Source organism: Kockovaella imperatae, assembly GCF_002102565.1.
Source record: "Kockovaella imperatae strain NRRL Y-17943 chromosome Unknown BD324scaffold_11, whole genome shotgun sequence".
In the NCBI taxonomy this organism is placed as follows: Eukaryota; Fungi; Basidiomycota; class Tremellomycetes; order Tremellales; family Cuniculitremaceae; genus Kockovaella; species Kockovaella imperatae.
The window spans coordinates 130,427-149,614 of record NW_019028951.1 but is presented as its reverse complement, the minus strand read 5'-3'; the positions used below and the strand labels follow the sequence as shown (position 1 = coordinate 149,614).

At 52.1% G+C, this 19,188-nt stretch overlaps 8 protein-coding genes across 8 annotated transcripts; 5 read left to right on the top strand and 3 right to left on the bottom strand.

The window, feature by feature from the left end:
• Positions 1-896: 896 nt before the first annotated feature.
• On the top strand, positions 897-3,094 carry BD324DRAFT_609533 (hypothetical protein; the record flags this gene model as incomplete). The annotated part of the gene is made up of 2 exons (XM_022014156.1): positions 897-1,429; positions 1,483-3,094. The coding sequence occupies 2 exons, from the start codon at positions 897-899 to the stop codon at positions 3,092-3,094; spliced, it is 2,145 nt and encodes a 714-aa protein (XP_021869457.1).
• A 921-nt stretch (positions 3,095-4,015) lies between these two features.
• Positions 4,016-5,359, top strand: BD324DRAFT_652405 (hypothetical protein; the record flags this gene model as incomplete). The annotated part of the gene is made up of 5 exons (XM_022018486.1): positions 4,016-4,329; positions 4,413-4,582; positions 4,669-4,947; positions 5,015-5,178; positions 5,249-5,359. 5 exons carry the CDS (start codon positions 4,016-4,018, stop codon positions 5,357-5,359), a joined length of 1,038 nt encoding a protein of 345 aa, XP_021869456.1.
• Positions 5,360-5,703: 344 nt separating this feature from the next.
• BD324DRAFT_652404 (hypothetical protein) lies at positions 5,704-8,023 on the top strand (the record flags this gene model as incomplete). Its single annotated transcript, XM_022018485.1, has 17 exons — positions 5,704-5,784; positions 5,872-5,996; positions 6,052-6,130; positions 6,265-6,409; positions 6,462-6,552; positions 6,605-6,633; positions 6,686-6,711; positions 6,759-6,822; positions 6,859-6,950; positions 7,003-7,178; positions 7,244-7,302; positions 7,350-7,507; positions 7,558-7,565; positions 7,630-7,708; positions 7,757-7,848; positions 7,899-7,961; positions 8,008-8,023. The coding sequence occupies 17 exons, from the start codon at positions 5,704-5,706 to the stop codon at positions 8,021-8,023; spliced, it is 1,383 nt and encodes a 460-aa protein (XP_021869455.1).
• A 43-nt stretch (positions 8,024-8,066) lies between these two features.
• Positions 8,067-9,586, bottom strand: BD324DRAFT_632058 (Alpha/Beta hydrolase protein). The gene is made up of 7 exons (XM_022016488.1): positions 9,208-9,586; positions 9,115-9,161; positions 8,989-9,057; positions 8,690-8,944; positions 8,508-8,635; positions 8,129-8,455; positions 8,067-8,090 (listed from the first exon to the last, which is right to left on the bottom strand). The coding sequence occupies exons 1-6, from the start codon at positions 9,351-9,353 to the stop codon at positions 8,294-8,296; spliced, it is 807 nt and encodes a 268-aa protein (XP_021869454.1). The 5' UTR covers positions 9,354-9,586; the 3' UTR covers positions 8,067-8,090; positions 8,129-8,293.
• An 88-nt stretch (positions 9,587-9,674) lies between these two features.
• Positions 9,675-11,846, bottom strand: BD324DRAFT_582371 (putative asparagine synthase; the record flags this gene model as incomplete). Its single annotated transcript, XM_022013554.1, has 8 exons — positions 9,675-9,780; positions 9,840-9,998; positions 10,050-10,168; positions 10,223-10,476; positions 10,526-10,825; positions 10,885-11,413; positions 11,470-11,618; positions 11,678-11,846. The coding sequence occupies 8 exons, from the start codon at positions 11,844-11,846 to the stop codon at positions 9,675-9,677; spliced, it is 1,785 nt and encodes a 594-aa protein (XP_021869453.1).
• A 304-nt stretch (positions 11,847-12,150) lies between these two features.
• BD324DRAFT_603316 (vacuolar import and degradation protein-domain-containing protein) lies at positions 12,151-14,424 on the top strand. Its single transcript, XM_022013960.1, has 4 exons — positions 12,151-13,292; positions 13,344-13,713; positions 13,768-14,021; positions 14,073-14,424. Exons 1-4 carry the CDS (start codon positions 12,615-12,617, stop codon positions 14,145-14,147), a joined length of 1,377 nt encoding a protein of 458 aa, XP_021869452.1. The 5' UTR covers positions 12,151-12,614; the 3' UTR covers positions 14,148-14,424.
• Positions 14,425-14,888: 464 nt separating this feature from the next.
• Positions 14,889-15,768, bottom strand: BD324DRAFT_85682 (hypothetical protein). Its single transcript, XM_022019267.1, has 3 exons — positions 15,548-15,768; positions 15,007-15,490; positions 14,889-14,930 (listed from the first exon to the last, which is right to left on the bottom strand). Exons 1-2 carry the CDS (start codon positions 15,633-15,635, stop codon positions 15,012-15,014), a joined length of 567 nt encoding a protein of 188 aa, XP_021869451.1. The 5' UTR covers positions 15,636-15,768; the 3' UTR covers positions 14,889-14,930; positions 15,007-15,011.
• Positions 15,769-16,961: 1,193 nt separating this feature from the next.
• BD324DRAFT_632045 (putative DNA replication factor) lies at positions 16,962-19,035 on the top strand. Its single transcript, XM_022016487.1, has 10 exons — positions 16,962-17,059; positions 17,102-17,180; positions 17,234-17,279; positions 17,338-17,371; positions 17,429-17,551; positions 17,605-17,757; positions 17,799-17,919; positions 17,973-18,093; positions 18,147-18,325; positions 18,386-19,035. Exons 1-10 carry the CDS (start codon positions 16,989-16,991, stop codon positions 18,545-18,547), a joined length of 1,089 nt encoding a protein of 362 aa, XP_021869450.1. The 5' UTR covers positions 16,962-16,988; the 3' UTR covers positions 18,548-19,035.
• The last annotated feature ends 153 nt before the right edge of the window (positions 19,036-19,188 follow it).

Genomic DNA, 19,188 nt, shown 5'->3' with positions numbered 1-19,188 from the left:
CGGTCCTCATTCATTTCACCTGGCTCTCTCCCCAACCCTTCCTCTGCGACCTGGCTCCTGGAGGAGATTTCTCTTTTGAGGCTCCATTGGCGCCTTACTCCCCGCGGCAGACTATCTATCTGATCGGCAGCCCCATACGCCGTACGCCGCTCATTCACACCCTTGGTCATTCCTCGTTTTCGGCGTGAGAGACAGTCTTTATCCTCGTGGACTTCCTTTGTGATCATCTCACGCCCTCTTTTGAAATCCATCTCCATTTCCTTCCCGTGACACCGAGTGCTGAAGGACGATCTGGACTCTACCTCGGACGGAATTCTATAAGTACAGCGGACGTCACTGACACTGTTCTCCTCTCTATAGAGCATAGGGCATATCGCTTTGTTTGTCTGGCTTCCCATTACTCGCTGCGTTTCGACAGTTGGAAGAGCAAAAGGAAAGTATCACGAGCCTCTAGGTACGTTGTCCCTGGTTCCTCGATCCTTCTGCCCTGCCGATCACATCGGTCCCCTGGCCCATACCTTTTGCTCTAATGGCACCCCACTGACTTCAATGCCCTACAGATTGAACCAATTTTTGACATATCTATCGGTACTCCCAGCCGGATCCTACTCGATTTCTTGGGATATCTCCTGATCGGCCATTCTTGATTCAACTCCCGTCGGACAGAGCTTTGCATCCCATTGTTCTCGATCGACGCCTTTCAGATCTTCCACGGCTTCCCCTACGCGCACGTTGATCTACCGCGCATCCTCGCTATTCACCTATTCGCGACAATTCTGCGATTCCATTATCACTCCGCTTGAGAAGTTTCTAACATTGTCCCCGTTCTTTTCATGACGAGCGTCGCTACTTCTTTCGCTTCGCATCAGGTCTATTCACGTCAGCACCATCGCGACATGTCGACCTACTCTCAGGACCGACCTCCGTTAGGAGGCAGTGGGTATGACAACAACTCCACCCCTCACTACTCTCGATCCGCACCTTCCAGTGGTCCGAGCGGTACACCAACTGGCCCATCTCCAGATCGTTACGCTCAAGTAACATCCGTAGCAACTCCAGCTCACGGCAAGGCGCGGCCCGTTCCTCAGTCCCCATTCCCATCTACTGGCGAATCTACTTCGTCGTATGCCCAACCTCATCCCCAACCACCTATCACTCCCCTCAGCGCATCTCACTATCCTTCTCAACCACCGCCGTCTAGCGGCAGCGGATCATTCTTCGGTGTAGCTCAGACACCGACCGACCAGGCCATTCCCTCACCCCCGCCGACCACCACAAGTCGTCCAGGTAGTTCTAACGCCAACTTCACACCGGACGGTGTACCCATCGTACCTGTGGGCGTCAGCGGAGGCAAAATGTTCAGGTGTAGAGGGTATGGCGAATGTGACAAGGTCTTCACCCGGAGTGAACATCTTGCAAGGCATGTTCGGTGAGTACGACTTACTTTTTTGTCTTGCATGTGTTTGCTCATATCTGTACCAGTAAACACACTGGTGAAAGACCTTTCCCATGTCATTGTGGCAAAGCTTTCTCTCGTCTCGACAATCTCCGTCAACATGCCGCTACTGTTCACGCCGATCAGACACCACTGAACGACGCCATGCTCAGCTCATTGGCACCCGTTCACGCGGCCCTGTCTCAACGGGCAAATCGTGAACAGCGAAAACGTGGCGAGGTGGTCGAAGTGCCCAAAGGTGCCGTGGAGAGACGACACAGCGAAGTGTCTCGTAAAGGCTCGCCAGTCGCTGGGCAGGTCCATGTGCCTGCGGCTTACGATGCCTACGGACAGACTGGTCCAGTAGGTCCAGACTGGCACGTCCCTCTCCCGCAAGCAAGTCGACCACGTACAGGAGGTGCTTTCGATTACTACCAGAGCGCTCCGGACGATGCACCAAGTCAAGGCGCTGCGCCTCATGGGGACGATGCTGGCCCTAGTCGTCGTCCAATGTCGTCTGCCAGCTCGTATGCCGGTTACCCTTCAGTCTACTACGACAACAGTAATATGCGCCCGCCGACATCCACCGCAACGACGCCGCAACCCAATGCGCATGAGCTCAGTCAGCTACCTTATCCGTATCGTCCAATGTCATCAAATGGCCGAGATCTGCCGGTCCCAGCCCACTATGCTGGGTCTGAACCTCCTCAGTCCGCTCACAGTACACTCAGTACTCATCCGCCGCCTTCGCCCATGTATGCGCCTCCTCATGCGACACCGGCAGCTGCTGCACCGTCTTCGCATTGGTCGTCACCATCGAGTCATACTGCCTACCCTGGTTCTGAGCCATATCACGCTCACCCGGGAGCGAGCCACGAGGCTTATGCATACCCACCGCCACCCGCACAAGAGGCCGCCGGATCTCATGGGCCACCTTATGGAGCTCCACCTCCCCCTCCATCGGGCGCATACGGATACTCGAACCAAGCGACATATTACCCTCCGCAGCAGTATGGATCATTGCCACCGCCACCTCCTCAGTTCGGGACACCTGGATCTTATCCTCCTCCGCCTCCGGGATATCCTCATCCTCACCCTCACTCTCTCCCTCCACCTTCGAGTCTGGCTCATCCGACTCCACCAGCACCTGCTGCTCATCATCATCAAGCCTCTCTTCACACGCCCGGCGCGCCACCACCTGATTCTCCCTTTGCCTATCAGCCGTCTCCTCAGCAATTCAGCTATGGACAGGGAGGATTCTACGATGCGGCCCGTAAGCGTCGGATGGACGAGGAGGCCAGCAGTGCTCGCAAATACCCTCGTATGGACAGCAGTCACACCGGTGTTTCATCGGCGAATGAGAGCCTAAATGTGGCCTTTTCATCCGACAAGGATCAAGATAGTTTGTGGTTGCCTCCAGTGACCGAGCGACGATCATCGTTGGCCATTTCGGCGCTTCTTGGATCGCCTCAACAGGTGCCCAGGTCGAGACCTGGGACAGCAGATCTGAACGTATCGTCACACTTTGATACGTACAAATTCCCAAGTGACAGCAAAACCTCTGGACCAAGCGTTCCCTCCACGCCGTTGATCAATGCTCGACCGGCAATCAAGGAAGAAGTCAAGCAGGAGCCTATTGCAACAGCGGGTGCAGCTTAGTCGCGAGATCGTGCGGAATATCTTGCTTGAAGATTGAAAAGAATGGTGGGCACCTGTTGTGCCTGAATGAGAAGATGCAAGACTTGGCAGGCACCCCTATTGTCCCAATGTCAATCACCGGTACCTGAGTCAGAAGGTGTCTGAGGAATCTTTGTAGCTTAGATTTACTTTTATATTCCCTTCATCCAATACATGATGATCGCTATTCAACATGCACAGACACGGGTGCTTCAGACTTGCAGATCAGCGTCGTGCTGCGCACCGGGGTCAACAGTCACAGAGCTATTGTTGAAGCCGAGTGGTATACAGGCGTGGCATGTCCGGGGCTGTTTTTAGCCGTATTTTTTTAGCAGCGTTTTTCGGATCCCACCCCGACCATGAAAGCTGTATCTCGTACAGTATAGAGCAAAAATTAACCGCCTACAATAGCATCCTCAGGTGCCGTTATCGCCTGGCTATTTGGGAAAATGCGCAGGAGATCAGGGGGTATTTATGGATCTCGGTAACATGGCATAATGTTCGTGGCGTCTTACAAAGACAGGATTCTCGAGTTTACCCCGTAAAAAAAATAAAGCTTGGTTTGTGGAGGGGAACAAGGGGGGGCACCGGATAGTATGGGGAAGGAGAGGACGAGAAGGGGCCAGTTGAACCCGGAAATTGAGAGTGAGAGTGAGAGTGAGAGAGAGGCTAGTTAAGTGAGGGGGAGGAAAAAAGATTGTGAACAGGATACCACTCCACTGTTCGTACTTTGACTTGATACATCATTTCTGGTCCGATCGTGAATCTTTTCCTGAGCTTGCCGATCGAGTGGATGGATCGAATGGCTCTTTGACGTCTCCCATCTTTACTCCTCTGTCGATGCGCTTCTGAGACCAGCCTACGGCGGTTTTCAAAACCTTTCGAGCTTGAGTCATCGCAAAGATGTCAGCACCGGACTGGAGGAATCACTTGAGCACATTCGGATATGCAGTCATTCCTGGCGCAGTGACCCCCGAGGCATGCAAGGAGTTTCAATCTGAGATTGTAGATTGGATGGAGGCTTCAGGGGTAGGAGCAGGAGCAGGAGCAGGAGCAGGAGCAGGAGCAGGAGCAGGAGCAGGAGCAGGCCCAGATGGCCAGTATCATCCTAGCGACACGCTTGGGCGTCGCAGGCGAGATTTAGGAAATGGTAGTATGGGTGGACCGTCTAGACTTCAGGGAATAGAACATGAGGACTTTATCTGGCGAGTCAGGGTGTGAGTCAAGAGATCATCTCTCTCATTCAGTGCTGGATGATCAGGCCGACGGTCGTGTATGCTAACGCATGTACCTTGTGCAGTCAACAAGGGATCAGAGATGCTTTCGCTCAGATCTGGGGAACGGATGAATTGGTAGCTTCGTTTGATACTCTGGAGATATCTCTACCACCTGGAGAGGATTTCGAAACGTCTCCAATGTCTCCGGTCTCACCTATCGAGATGGAATCGACTCCGTCACAAGGAACAAGCAGTAAGTCGGACTAGTACTTGTCTCTACTGTCACTCAAGAGCCAACACGGTCACATCATTCCCGCATACTGACCCAGACAAACCTAGGCACCGACCACCACTCAGCTCATATCGACTCTATCCCTATGATTCATGGCCTGGCGATGTTATCTGGTACCGGTGAATCCTATGATGGAGGACTTGTGTTCTGGAGAGATCCATTCCGTCGTCGATCGTGTTCCTGCGGCAGTACCGGCCAGAGTGTGATCTCACATTTGCCGCGGGAAGATGAGGAAGAGCATCTCGATACGACTTTCAGCGGAGAACATGGCCTGGTACAGGGAGCGAGCATTGTTCGGATCAATGCGAAAGCTGGAGATTTGGTCGGTGAGTGGTGGGGCCTGGCTCATCCATGATCAAAGAGTCTGACATATTTTTTTCTCTTCTCGTACAGTCTGGGACTCTCGAAGTGTCCATTGGAGCTTTGCACCCACCAAAGAAGGCGGTGGACACTATGCACAGCCCGTCACCTACGTGCCGCGATACTTCTTATCCGAAGATGACCGATTGATAAAGGTGGAATGTTTCAAGCGGCGGATAAAGACGGGCAATATGCCGGTAAGTGGCCTTGCCCCCCCCCCCCCCGCAAGCTTCCCACATATTGTGATCTGATGAGATCCGAACATAGCACGCCGTACCTCAATTCATCGATCGAAGGCAACATGTACCTAAATTATGGCGAGAACCGGTGGAAACGCCTCAATTATTACGAGCTGTGGGAGCAAAGTTTTGGAGGTGATTTGTACAGTAGTATAACTTTATCACGTTGTCATGAGTGCTTTATCTTGTTGTAGAGGGAAAAGGCTTTTTGGGCTTCTATTGGGGTCTTTCATCGGTTGTATGCATACGACATTCAACGGATCAGACAAGAGACAGATTGTCCCCGTCACATGGCGGTAGAAACACGCAATCCGCTTCTCGTGGCAGTGCCACTGGACGAGGTAGCCCTGGAAGTGTCCAAAGGTAGGCTTCGTCAGGTACCATCACAGAACGAGGCCGAGCCCCAGCTAGGTTGCTGAGACCAGTCTTCGCATTTGAGGCTTCATCCCTATACCTCAAAGCTCTGACGGCCGTCCCATCAAAATGTCTACACCACCTAGGATGCTTCTCCTGGATGGAGGACCAGGAGGAGAGGCTTTTGTGCTCATGCCGACGTCCTATGAGGTGGGTCCGAGCTCAAGACGGGAGACAAACTGTCTGCGAAACGCTGTTGCCCTCGATGAACGACGAGCACTGAGCTGAGCTACGTAGAAAGCAGTCACAGCGGCGACCGAAAAGTTCAGCGTCCCGAAGGAAACACATATCGTTCGATTGACCTGTAACGCCGCGGATATGCCTTACATCGGCGGATACGCAGGCGTAAGCGAGGTCTTCATGTGGGTGCTTTCATGTGGTTTGGCAATATGCTCAAACACTGACTCCACTCCACAGTACGGACAACGACTCATACCATTACGCATGTGCTGGAAAGCTCGTGGCGAGACTCAATGTCAGGATCTTTGAAAAGATTGTGTGTCCCATCTTGTTTCCCATGGGGAAGAGTGCACAGTAGACGGCGTCTGTGTGAGCCAGGTTCATGGACAAGGAGGGAAATCGAGACGCTAGGGTCGTGTGAGAATCTCAAATGCTGATACCTCTCGGCAGCCTCCCAAGACTGGGACATCGGGTGGGGGAGGAGGAGGAGGAGGAGGCGGGACAGGAGGTGATGCGAGAGCTGGGGCCGCCGGAGGCGCGGTAAGTGTTGGTGCTGTCGGGGAAGGAGGAGGAGGTAGTGGGAGCAAGGGAGCAGGTGAGAATGGTACGAGCGTCGCATGTCTGAGTCTGACAAAGTGTTGCGGCAGGAGCTGCCGCTGCTGGTAAGACAGCCGAACAAAACTTGGAAGTCAAGAAAAGCGACGGAAAGATTGTCAACCTGAAAGGCAGTGTGACAGGGTGAGAAAGCACACAGCTTTGTTGATCACGATCCCCGCCTGACAACGAAAAGAGAGCTCAACAAAGGCCCTCCACCTGGTAGTCAGTCGCTTGACACCTCTGAGGCGGCTGCTACCTGCTAATCTGTCGACAGGCTATCTCGGTACACTCACGATCAGTGTAGGAAAATCAGTCACTCACATTTGTCAAAAGCCGATGAATCGCAGGGTGGCACTTTCAACCAGAAGTTTGTCGGCCAACAGCTAGGTCCGAACGAAGTCTTGACTAAGTGTAAATTGTACCCGTATCACTAGGGCTGAGTGATAGATGTGATTCACGACAAGAACACAGCTAGACTCTTGTTTCGACCACGGTCAGTCAGACCAAAGATTGACATCCTTTTTCCCGAGGAGCGAAGTGTGCGTAGATTCTTCACCCTGACCGCCTTGCTGACATTTTATCCTATCTCAGCTCGAGGTGTCCATCTCCATCGCGGACTGGCAAGTCCTGTCCGCATACCCTATGACTAGTCTTCTACCTGATGATGGACGTCAACGCCTGAGATGGTTCTTGCGAGTCAAATCCTCCGGGATCGTCGAAGACTTGCTGTCGGGTACCGAAGCCAATGGGTTATTCTTCGAACTGCTGTGAATTTACCCGCTCTTCACTGTTTGCAGTGGTATTGAGATCGAGACTGAGACATTGTCATTAGTCCCACTCCGAAGCCACAGCCTGATATCAACGCATCACCGAATGGACCTCTCATCCCAGGTGAGTTAAGGCTCCAGCTTTACGGCAACTGATCGATTCCTGTCCAGCGTGGCCAGATATCCGCCCTGCGAACGCGTGGTGTCTTCCGCAGACAATCTTCATACCCCACATGGACAGAGTATTGTCCATGTTGGGCCTCCCTGTAGAAAGCAGAACCACAATGATCACCGATTGGCTGCCGAGCATTACGAGGCACAAGAACATTGTGAGTGACCGTGTGGCAGTACATATGTCCTAGAGCTGATCTGTTGATAGGCTTACCGGTAGGTGAAAAAGCTCAGATCAGTGCGCCTGCCGAGCCGTTACTGATTCACCTAACCCTCTCAGTCTGTTGAGTCCTGATCAATTGGCCCCGTCGACAACCATCAGCGTTGTACCGCCGCCAGATGTACTTCTGCGGGTTTTCGTGAGCTTCAAAGATAGAGAGAATCGGGATGACTGATGACCGCCTCAGGTCCTATTTCGTGGGATACCTGACGACCAAATGGCTGAATGGAAAGATCGAGGTATCTTACAAGCTGAGTTGGGGCTTGATTGGCGCACGGCGTGGGTGCTCATCCTCTCGCGAAGAACACAGCTGAGCGCTTCCGGAACAGTATTCACTGGACGCCAGAGATGGACAACGAAGAGCTGTTTAGGATCATCGAGTATGGCGCAATGTGAGTAACCTGTAAATGAGAGTCTCTGAACTGATCGCGTACTAAGGGAATGTTTCGACTGAATGGATTGGTCCTGGTGAGACGTCCTGAATGCATCTTTATCAACTCGCACAATCTGCAGACGTGATTCTGTGTCCGAATCAGTGACGTTGCCGTCGGCCACTCACATGACGCCGGCATAAGGACCCAGATGCTCTTTCAAATCAAAGTCATCAATGAAGGACTCGACCAGAGCCAGCTCCCCGATAGGAGTATCAAGGCTGTCAGCACATGCCTGAGGGAGCAAAGGATGCCAAGAATCTTTTAGCCTCTGTCCCTACTGTACACGGCATCTACAAACTCACAGGATTCTCCCGACCGCCACACGCCTCATAGGTCGTCCCGTCCTTGAGGATCCAAATCTCTCCGCTTGCATGTTGGAAGTGCCATGGTCTTGGCGGTAGATGCGGTACGTCATCAGCATAATTGATCATGTGTCCGGTATTGCTCCCTAGCTGCATCATGTCGTGTATCAGTAAGCTGCTGAGACGGGTTGAGATCACACACCGTCACATCGACGTAGTCTGCCCAAGCTTTGTTCCCGCTTCGAGGAGGTGCGAAGGACTTGGCGGTGACGACTCGGGCAGGAAATTGTTTCTGGAGGTACGTGGCTGTGATCTGAGTCAATGCGGCACCTACTCCCCCAAATCAGCTTCATCTCGGAATCGTCTGAGCGAGGTCAGGCTCACCGAGCGAATGACCGACGACGAGGATATCCCCTTGTCTTGCTTGAGCGACTACGCCAGCAAGTATGCCACCTTGAATACGTTTGAAAGCGCCATAAAAGCCTTGATGGAGTTCGACTCCGGTAGAATCGGGGAAGAATGTCTCATCCACCTCGACGAGTGGGAAATCAATATCGATTCCGATGGATTCGATGGACGAAGTGTTGGTCCCGGAGATGGATAAGACGGTCGTACCGTCCGACGTCTGCGCTACGAACCCTAAAAATTGGTTAGAGCCCCGCGACGGTGAGGGATTGACTTGCATCGTTGAACAAAGTCGCCGTCACCACCTGTCACTATACCATTGGGCTCTGAGACATTACCGCAGGCAGCTGGACGGTCAGAGTATCAATTCATTCCTCAAGGGAGTCGCGCAGAGACAACCTCACGTCCACAGTTCCAGCTCTGAATAGTATTCCCAGGACAATACGCTGCCCTGATTGATCAGCCGACAAGACAGACCTCACCCGGAGATTATTCACGATGCTAGGTAAGCTGGAATAGTCCATTCAGATATCTGAGAAGCCGAGAGAACGGTCACGCTCGAATCTTGCCGAACAGTCGGTCGGGCGGTGGCAATAGACTGGGTTGCCGTATTCAGCAGCAGGCAAATTAGGATAGACCGCATCCCTTAGATCATGGGCTAGCTGACTCGGATAGGGAATGCGACGACCCGGAAAGTCTCCAAGGTCAGAAGCATATGACTGGTTCAGAAGGATCCGCCGATCAGTCGAGAATCTGTTAGTTACATATGCCCGGCAACCGGTTACAGAGTCAGAAGGAGAGTCGTCAACAAAGGGTGCCGCCAACGCTAGTCAAGATTTCACTTATCCCATTTCCGATCCGGGGGGAAAATGGCATGTTGGAATAACTGAATGTACATCGCCTCGTTGCTATTCTATTACCTCGGGCGGATCTATGGGCGTACAAGACCGTAAAATGCCTGTTTCTAATGAGATACTCCGTTCGCGGAAGGCTTGTATGCGCTCTCGTGAATGCTGACGGCTCTTCCTGACGGATCTGAAGACACACCCCATTCCTGTTTAGGTACCCATCTGAAGGGATGCGATATCAGCGATGCAAGCTCGGCGGGGCCAGCTGATCCTTCGCTCACCTTACGGCAGTCTTGGCGGCTGCTTCTGTCGGGAAGTGGTTCTCAAACAACTCCCTTATCCAATACGCCTCTTTGGTATCGGGAGTGTCTAGAGACCACCTCGATGCGCGCTCTGCGAACTTTTCATCCGAGATAGTGGAAGCTGCAAAGTCTTTCATGCTGGACAAGAGTCAGCAGATGCGCTCGTGTCGGTCGCAACCTGAAGCTCACCTGTCGATCCAGGAGTAGCCAACGCCATCGGAAAATTGCTCCTTTTGTCTCCACAGAATGGAGTCTGGCAAGTAGGCCTTGCCATCGGGAGCGCAGTCGAAGGCTTTTCTTAAGATGTACTGGAGATCAGATCAGTCTTTGACACAATGATTAGATGAAGCGTCTCGACTCACCTTCTCCATCTTTGGCTTGCCGTCCTCATCGACTTGTTGATGAGCACCTTTGCTGTACATCTTGTGCTGAGCGTCAATGTTCATGGCGACTTCGAGGAATTTCTTGTCCAGGAAAGGAACTCGGGCCTCGAGCCCCCATGCCATGGTCGACTTGTTGGCGCGGAGACAATCTGCGGTATGAAGATTTTTCACACGCTTGACGCATTCCTCATGGAAATCCTGTGCATTGGGAGCGGCATGGAAGTAGAGGTATCCTAGAAAAGCGCGATCAGCTTTCGAATCCTGATACTGTGTTGTTCTCACCTCCGAAGATCTCATCGGAGCCCTCTCCACTCAGGACCATCTTAACGCCCATCGCTTTGATCTTTCTACTCAACAGGTACATCGGCGTACTGGCTCTGACAGTGGTAACGTCGTAAGTTTCTAGGTGATAGATGACCTCTGGGATAGCGTCCAAGCCTTCCTGCAGGGTGAATGTGTACTCGTGATGAACAGTCCCGAGGAAGTCAGCGGCCTTGCGTGCCGCAATCAGATCTGGAGAGTCCGGCAGACCGATGGCGAACGAATGCAGACGGGGCCATGAAGCGAGGGGAGCATCTGACTCTGTGATTTGAGCATCAGTCCGTGCTCACCGATTGTGGAGAGTCATTCTATTCGCTCACCAGGTGTCCTGCCGGCAGCCAATGCTTCCTTCCTCTCCTGTCTCAATCTTTCTTGCTCATCCACCAGCTTGTCCGTCTCCCTAGCAGCGATGGATGCTATCAAGGACGAGTCCAAGCCTCCACTCAACAATACTCCGTACGGTACTTCTGACATCAATCGTTTCCTGACGGCGGTCTCAAGCGTTTCTCTCAACAGCGTGTAGTCGACAGGGTTGTGCGGGATAGTCCCCTTGTCTGTGTCCCACCACGTCGGCTGGAAGTATCGTTCCACGGATTTGGTCTGGGAGTCGTAAAAGTGTCCCGGGGGGAAAGAGATGAGGGTGTCGCATTCTTCATGTATTGATTTGAGCTCGGAGGAGAAGAAGAGAGTGTCAGGAGCGGACGAATGGTAGCCCATGTACAGGGTTGTGATGCCAATAGGGTCTCGAGCGGCGATAATACGTGATGGGGTAGTGGAGGTGTCAAGAAGCACGAAAGAGAACATGCCGTCGAGCATGTTGCACATGGTCTTGGGATCGTATTCCTTGTACTGAAGAGCATAAAAAGGTCAACATGACCACAATGAGTATATGCAGGCTTGCTCACCAGGTACATGATGACCTCGCAATCTGAATGGGTCTTGAATGCGTGAGAATGTTTGAGCCCTTTTCTCAGAGCGAGATGGTTGTAGATCTCTCCGTTGACAGCGAGAACGACCGACCCGTCGTCGTTGACCAATGGTTGCGCTCCAGTGTCTGAGCAGAGCGAGTCAGTATACTGCGGATGTGGAAACAGGGTATCTCGCGAAACTCACCAACACCAACGATGGCCAATCGCTCGTGAACCATGACCGTGTCCTGGCTCACATAACATCCTGACCAATCTGGACCTCTGTGTCGTTGTAATTTTGAGAGCGCAATGGCTCTCGGTCTGAACGAGGCCAGGTCGCCTTGGCGGTTGTAACAGCAGAAGATTCCACACATTTCGCTGTGATCAAGGTTCCTATATGTCCCTGACGGTTGGTATGAAGGGTATGAATGTGCAACGCAGACCTGTTTCGCTGTTGTAAAGTAGCTACTCGCTGCTTACTGTTTATATTTAGGACACGCTACGCTACTTTCATTCCGCGCTGGTACTACTTTCCTTATCTAAACCCGAGTCGAAATATCGGCTAAATGATGGGCGACTTTGATAAGGCCTATGATCAGAATATATACCACGTCATTTCAAATGCTGAAACCTCATTGGCTGGAGGCGGCGTTGGTTACAGTGAGAAGTGGTCAGCTTGCATTGTAAGAATCGGCCAGCGGGGGAGTGCAGTCAGGAGGCTGATTACGAGTACTGACTGGGTTGCGTCCAGATCAAGCAGATCAAGCACTCTCACTCCATGTCATTCGTCCATCCTGCACCCCCGTCACCTGCGGCGTCACGCGAGTCATCACTGCCTAGCTATTCATTTTTGATTCCGCGGTCTTTCCCCCCCGCCTCCCGTCCGGTGCGTAGCCCCGGACTAGTTGACAATGGCAAAACCCTTTTACAGATCATCTCACCATCCCCCCCACCATCATCCCCCGGGTTCCTCTTCCTTTCTCATTTTATTAGGGTTGGCCATTCTTCTCTGACTCATCGCCAATCATGGACAGCTACGACTGCTGATACAGCTCATCATAGCTGCATCAGCGGTGACAGAAACACCGAGCTAGATCATCTCATCAGACGACTCGTCGGTCCCTCAGGGGTGGAGCCTAACGATGCCGACGGAATCATCTCCGTTCCCATCCCTCACACCTTCGACCTCATCAGCACTGTCCTACCTTTCTTCATCTCAATTCATCAAATGCGCCATCTGTGGATCAGGTGCTCTTGATTCTGGATCTAGTCCAAGACATCAAGATCGACATGGCGTCGTTTTGCTCGTTTCGCCTCCCGAGCGGATCTGCGGGTCATGCGTCAGATCGCAAGACGGCAGGTCTCGTGCCGTCGATTCCTTCGAGGAGGAGATGGCATCAATGAGCGTTACAGATCTCGTTATCGAGGAAGCAAGAGAAGGGGAGAACAGTGAAGGAGCGAGCGACGAGGAGCGCGGGAGAATCCCAAGCGTACATGCCGCAACCAGATCTCGACCAATCCCTTTTCGCGGCAGTGTCTCGTGCCAGAGTCGATCCGACAGCCAGTCGCAATCCTTGCCCGCACAGCATTCGAGACAATGGAATACATTAAGCCCGAGCATTCCAGCGATCTCAGAGCAACCCGCTACCGATATTATCTGGGACGAGGCTGAGGAGGACGAACCCGTTCTTAATCCCCTTCTAGACGTCACGAAGCTCAGAGTATCGAGTGCTGGACGAGGAGCCCTGTTCGCTGGTAGCATCTTTCGAGGTACGCAAACGAGTGGCAGAAGCGCGTACGAGGTGGAGGTCAAGTTTTTAGTGAGTGCATGGGTAAAGGATGCAAGGGACATGACTGACCGAGTGGCCAAGGATGTCAACCTTGCCGAATCCACGGTGTCCGGCTACCTCTCCATCTCTCATTTAACAGACGCACACCCGCATCTCACGACCTTCTTCACCGGCGAGATCATCGGTCCGAAATTCGGTTTCCTCACTGGCGCGCGGTATGGTGCGACAGAACACGATGACATGCGGCACTGGGGCAGGTTCGAGCAGTTCAGACGCCCGTCGACACGGGCAGACATCTTGCGACCAGACATGGTTTTCCGAGACCCGCTGCCCGATTGGAGTCGCGGTGAAACGCAGGCTAAAGAACGTGATTTCGTGTTCTTGAGGCTAAAAGAGAGGTTCTTGGTGCCCGATCATACCGTCAGAGATATCAGCGGTGCCAGCTTTGCCGGTGAGTCATGTCTCCAATTGGAATCAGCGCAGCCGACCACTGACTTGTTGACAGGCTTCTATTTCGCCATGATTGATCTCGCGCCTTCAGCTACTGCCGATGAAACGCCTGCCAGCCCCTCATCGCCTACGATCCCCAAAACGGCTTTATCAATCTCTCCAACGAGCCCAACTGTCTTCAGACGCATGTCCTCATCAGGAGACCGTGCGCATCTCCCACGGAGAAGAAGCTCCTCCGTCAAAGTCAGAGAAGAGGTCTCGCCACCACGAAGCGAAGCCACCATCAGGGGATATTACTTCCATTCTTTGGTGCGCCAAACGGTTCAGCCTATGGACTGATTTACTGACTATTCCTCGCAGAATCAGGAACCTTTTCAAGAGCTGTTCCTCACTCATGTACCGGCAAAGAGTGACGGTACGTTTGAAATGCGTTGATTTATCTCTAGCACATTTACTGTTGTTATTCTCATTCCTCGGTTGTACATTGTTAAGCGGATTCGTCAGATATATCTCATGCTCGTTGTACTTATGAGGGCGGATCGTCTCGATGAATGCATGTGAACGTCCAATGTATGCGCTAATGGCCAGGCCACGCCACCAAGATACAGAACCAAAGCGCGAGCCATCTGGCGAGATCTGCAAGCCTGTTGATAGGCCGCCTCGAGCGAACGCAGGCTTTGAACCGGTCCTCGTCATGCCAAAATGCAAAGACTTCAGCGTGAGGAGTCCTGTGCGTTTGCTCTCGCCTTAAACGTTACCTGCTCATTGCTGTTCGTGGCGGGAGGGACTCAATATTGTATAACAACGACACTCATACAGACTGCATGTCGAAGCTCGAGGATGTAGCTCATGGAGGTTTCGCAGAGAGAGCGGATCGGCTTGATAGGGTGGCAAGACCAGAATGGCCGGCGAACTTCTTCTGAGCCTGACTCAGGAAACCCTCTTCGCTTCCATCTCCTAGCGGTCGCCATGAATCAGCGTCAAGGATCGCCAAGTATGATGTCCAGTCCGGATGTATACCAATGAATGACTGCAGTCGTTGATGTTTTTTTACCCCCACGAACGCAATCACCAAGGTCTTGTCGATTAAGACCGTCATAAACCCGGGCGAGCTCGGCCTCAAGCGGCGAGAGGCTGTTGTCGCCCACGCAGTATTTGGGATAATCGACGAACGCTATCGGCGCAGCAAAAGCTTCTGCTTTCGCAGTCACATGAGCCCTAGAATCGCTCGTCAGCTCATGGGTTTCAGGTGGATTTGAACAGGATCTGTGTTTGGTTACTGTAGACTACTCACCACTCTCAATCGATAATCCCCGATATGGACCCTTCCGTGTCAACCATGATATGACTTCCGCCGGCATCCCCGTGCTTGATGAAAGTCTCCTCCACATTTTGGCTGAGCTGCACATCTGAGGCGATCAATTCTCGTAGTTCCAAGTGCAGGAGATAGGCCTTCAAAGGATCTCTACGAGAGTTTATCCCTAAGGTGATGTAGTCCAGATTCATGTCGATGAAGGCCATGTATCGTTCCGCCAATGTTCTGAAAGGTCCAGGGAAGTATGGAGGCTCAGGATTCCACTTGTCAAGCCAGATGAAGGGACCGATAGTAGCCTCGTTGCCATGAATGAGGGATCCAATCCGGTCATAGGACAATTTTGTGCATTGTATATTCCACTCTGCGTAATCTCGAACAGTCCGCAAGACTTGATGAGAGCCAAGATTGCTGGGACGAGTCCAAGGCATACCTTCTAAGAGCTCGACGAAGCACAGGTTGAATCCTATACTGGATCAGCGTTGTTTACCTTAGACAAATATCCCCTGCCAAGGGTTCTCACCGTGAGAGGGATCGGTCGCCAACCAGATGTTGGGTACTTTTACTCCGGCGGTGAACAGACTGTGTTGAGTAGCGGTTCCACTCATCATGATGCTTCGTCCGAGCTGGTACCGTGGTCGGTCGAAGCCATCTTGTCTCACTCTAGCCAGCCAATGTGACTCCGTCGTCGAATTCCATTCTGATGTGGATATGGTAACCGCTAGCTGCTAGAGTGTCCTGGCTGGCATGATCAGGAAAGAGAGCTTTGCAAAGGTGACCCGGCCGCAGACTCTGAGCTTGAGTCTCCAAGTCTGAGGTTTTAACTCTCTCGTATAGATCGGTCAGCTACCTTTGATCAGTCAAGATTATTGTCTGGAGACGAAGAGACCTCACCTCTTGCTTCCTGGCATCAGAGCGTTTCTTGATGTGCTCATCTCTCTGAGCTACTCAGCCTCGCACAGCACAGGTTTGAGTGCGCCGGTAGACTTACAGAGAAACCTCTGCAATCATCATCTGTAAAGTGTGTGGAGCATAGGAAGCGACGGCAGGTCCTGCATTCCCCATGGTTGAGATACAGAATGTTCGGGCATCCTTCGATAGAGCACGGTCGATTGAGGTTGTCCATCTGGCGTCCGACTCAATCAGCGCTCTTCGCTTGCTGTCCTAAGGGATGCTTAAGTTCACGCCGTCTTATTAACCCAGACTGGTTATGGACGTTAGAAGCCGACGTGAAGCATTGAAGTGAATCGTTTCCAAGCATTTCGACAAAGCACTATGTACAGTAAGCTGCTTACGGCATCGCGCCGTTTCAGATAAGATTGAAACATCATTGTCCTCTTTCTGGCCAGCACCTCTTCCATCTTCAAAAGGCGAAGACGATACCGTGCAGACGAGTGAAGCCGTAGCGTTATCTGGAAGGGTAGGCCAGCAAAGCTGTCGATAGGAGGACTCAGAGCGCTATCGGTGTGATCAGGTCCGACCCGTGGCTTTCATGTTCGTTGCACCCATTTCACAAGTCTCTACAGTATGCGATGGGGCACCCTATAGATATCTGCAAGATATCTAAAATCATACAGAAACTACGCAGCTGGTTTCCAATGACCGAAGGAGTAATATGCACTGATCAGAGCCCCTGCAGATGACTGTATGATTTCCATGCAATGATAAATCCGACGATCTAGAACCTCGGGCGGCACAGATGCGATAGAAGAGTTTTTGAGGAGGCATCAAGGCAAACGGGACGAGTCACGGCGACATCTGATATGATGAAGCCAGATCCCAACAGTTTGACCAGGATCAAGCGGCAGGAGGCAGATTCCTACGATGCCAGGGGTTCCTGAAGTCCACTTCCGCCACTCTGCCACTTTTTGCATCGCGTCTCGGAGCCGAGATCGCGTCCAACATTACAGTTGAGGATATCATGCGCTCTTTGCATCATACATGTACACTGCAGAAGCCCCATAATGACAACGTTCGCCAGCAAATCAGCCGGCTCAGGGTCCGATTCGAGACTGCAGCCATGGGTCGAGAAATAGTAAGGGTGTTGGGGTACTGACCCCGGCTGACACCTATACAGCCGACCGAAAACGATCGATGATGTATCATCTCAGGAGCACACCGTCGCTGTCTTGCGCAAGGCACTGGCATCGACAAATGTAGGCTGAATCTCGCTGGATAGTTTATCAGATAGCTGATGGCTTTTCTGTAGTTGCCTCACATGCTCTTCTACGGGCCACCGGGGACAGGCAAGACCAGTGAGATCCAGATTCTATCACTTCTTGTAAAAGTCATAGCTGAGCTCGGTGATCTCAGGTACCATCCTAGCTCTGTCTCGCCAGTTATTTGGGTGAGCTTCTCAGTTCTGGGAGCTTCTGACGTTGGCTGACATTCTGCATTCAACTAGGCCCGATCTCTTTCGAAGTCGTGTATTGGAGTTGAATGCTTCTGATGAGCGAGGGATTTCAGTCGTACGGGAGAAGATCAAAACATTTGCGAGAGAAACACCGAGGCATGTGGGAGTCTCGTCGTGAGCTGTCTTCACAATGACTCCTACACCTTGACTGACAAGATCATACCAAGGGACGGAAAGACATACCCTTGCCCCCCATACAAGCTCATCATCCTTGACGAAGCGGATAGTATGACTCAGGATGCTCAGAGTGCCCTGAGACGAATCATGGAGACGTACTCGCGGATTACTCGATTCTGTCTGGTTTGCAATTATGTTACCAGGTGAGTAGGGCCTTTGAGAACACGAGCTTATGTAAATGCAGAATCATCGAACCGCTCGCTAGTCGATGTAGCAAATTCAGATTCAGGCCACTCGATTCGACCAGTAGTCAATCTCGTATAGAGATGATTGCGAATGCGGAGGGTGTCAATGTGGACTCAGGGGTGAGCTTATCCTTTGTCGCCTTTACACGAGGGGCTGATCACCTCTACAATAGGTTTTAGAATTGATCCTGCAGCTGGCTGATGGAGATCTGCGAAAAGCCATCACCTATCTACAGACAGCTCAGCGTTTGCATTCCGCGACGACCCCGCCTACACCAGTCTCCAACATGTCCAGTAAGCCCCTCCGTCTATCAGTCTACCAGAAAGCTTAGTATGACCCTCAACAGTCCACGAAATCTCCGGCGTGGTTCCGACAGATACAATCGATGACCTCCTCCGTTCAATGGGCGTTGACCCAGAATCTGGGATCGACCAAGATTTCCTGAAAGGAGGGTTTGAAGCCGTCAAGAACAACATTAAAGGGATCTCAAGGGACGGATGGTCAGCGGGTCAAGTGCTTGAGCAGGTGGGAAACATTTCAAGCTCGTTAAATGAGAAATGTCCTAACGGTCGTTCCCCCGCCTAGGTCCATGATCGGCTGATACCTATCGCCACTATAGGGACCATCGCAAAGGCTCAGGCTGCCTTGGCCATAGCAGAGTGCGACAAGGCTCTATGCGAAGGAGGGGACGAGGAAATCCAGCTGTTCGAATGCTGTCTCAGAATACATGCCGCAATGGCGCGCTGAAGGGGAAAATCGTGTAGGCGACGTATTCACAGGTCATTGGTGTATCAAGTATGCATTGACGTGCCTTCGTAGACCTGCAGATCTTACCTCAAGCGCTGAAGGAACAAATCACTGCCGACAGCAACATCATGTCAGGAAACGCTTCGCAACGTACACGCCGCGATGTATAGCGGGGACTTCCACTTATATTCCGCTTGTCAAGGCGACCGTTGATGACTCTTTGAACGGGGTCGATCCACTCGGAGCTACCTTTGAACTGCCTCAGTACGTCGTCGACATAGCTTTTGAGCAGGCCTTGTTCAGCTTGACTGGCTTTGGGTCAAGCGCGGATCGTGCGGCCTACAAAGCTCGGCTTTTGGCGCTTCTTTGAGCCGTGACATAAGCGTAAGCTGGATTTGAGCTTCGATTCCTTCCAAGGGTAATTGAAGCTCGCAACGTCGCTGTCTGCCATGCCTGTTGAGCTTTCGGATGTGAAGCGTATGACACACACACACACACACACACACACACACACACACACACACACACACACACACACACACACACACACACACACACACACACACACACACACACACACACACACACACACACTCAGCTTCGTCAGGATTCCCACAATGAATAGTGACCTGAGACAAAAG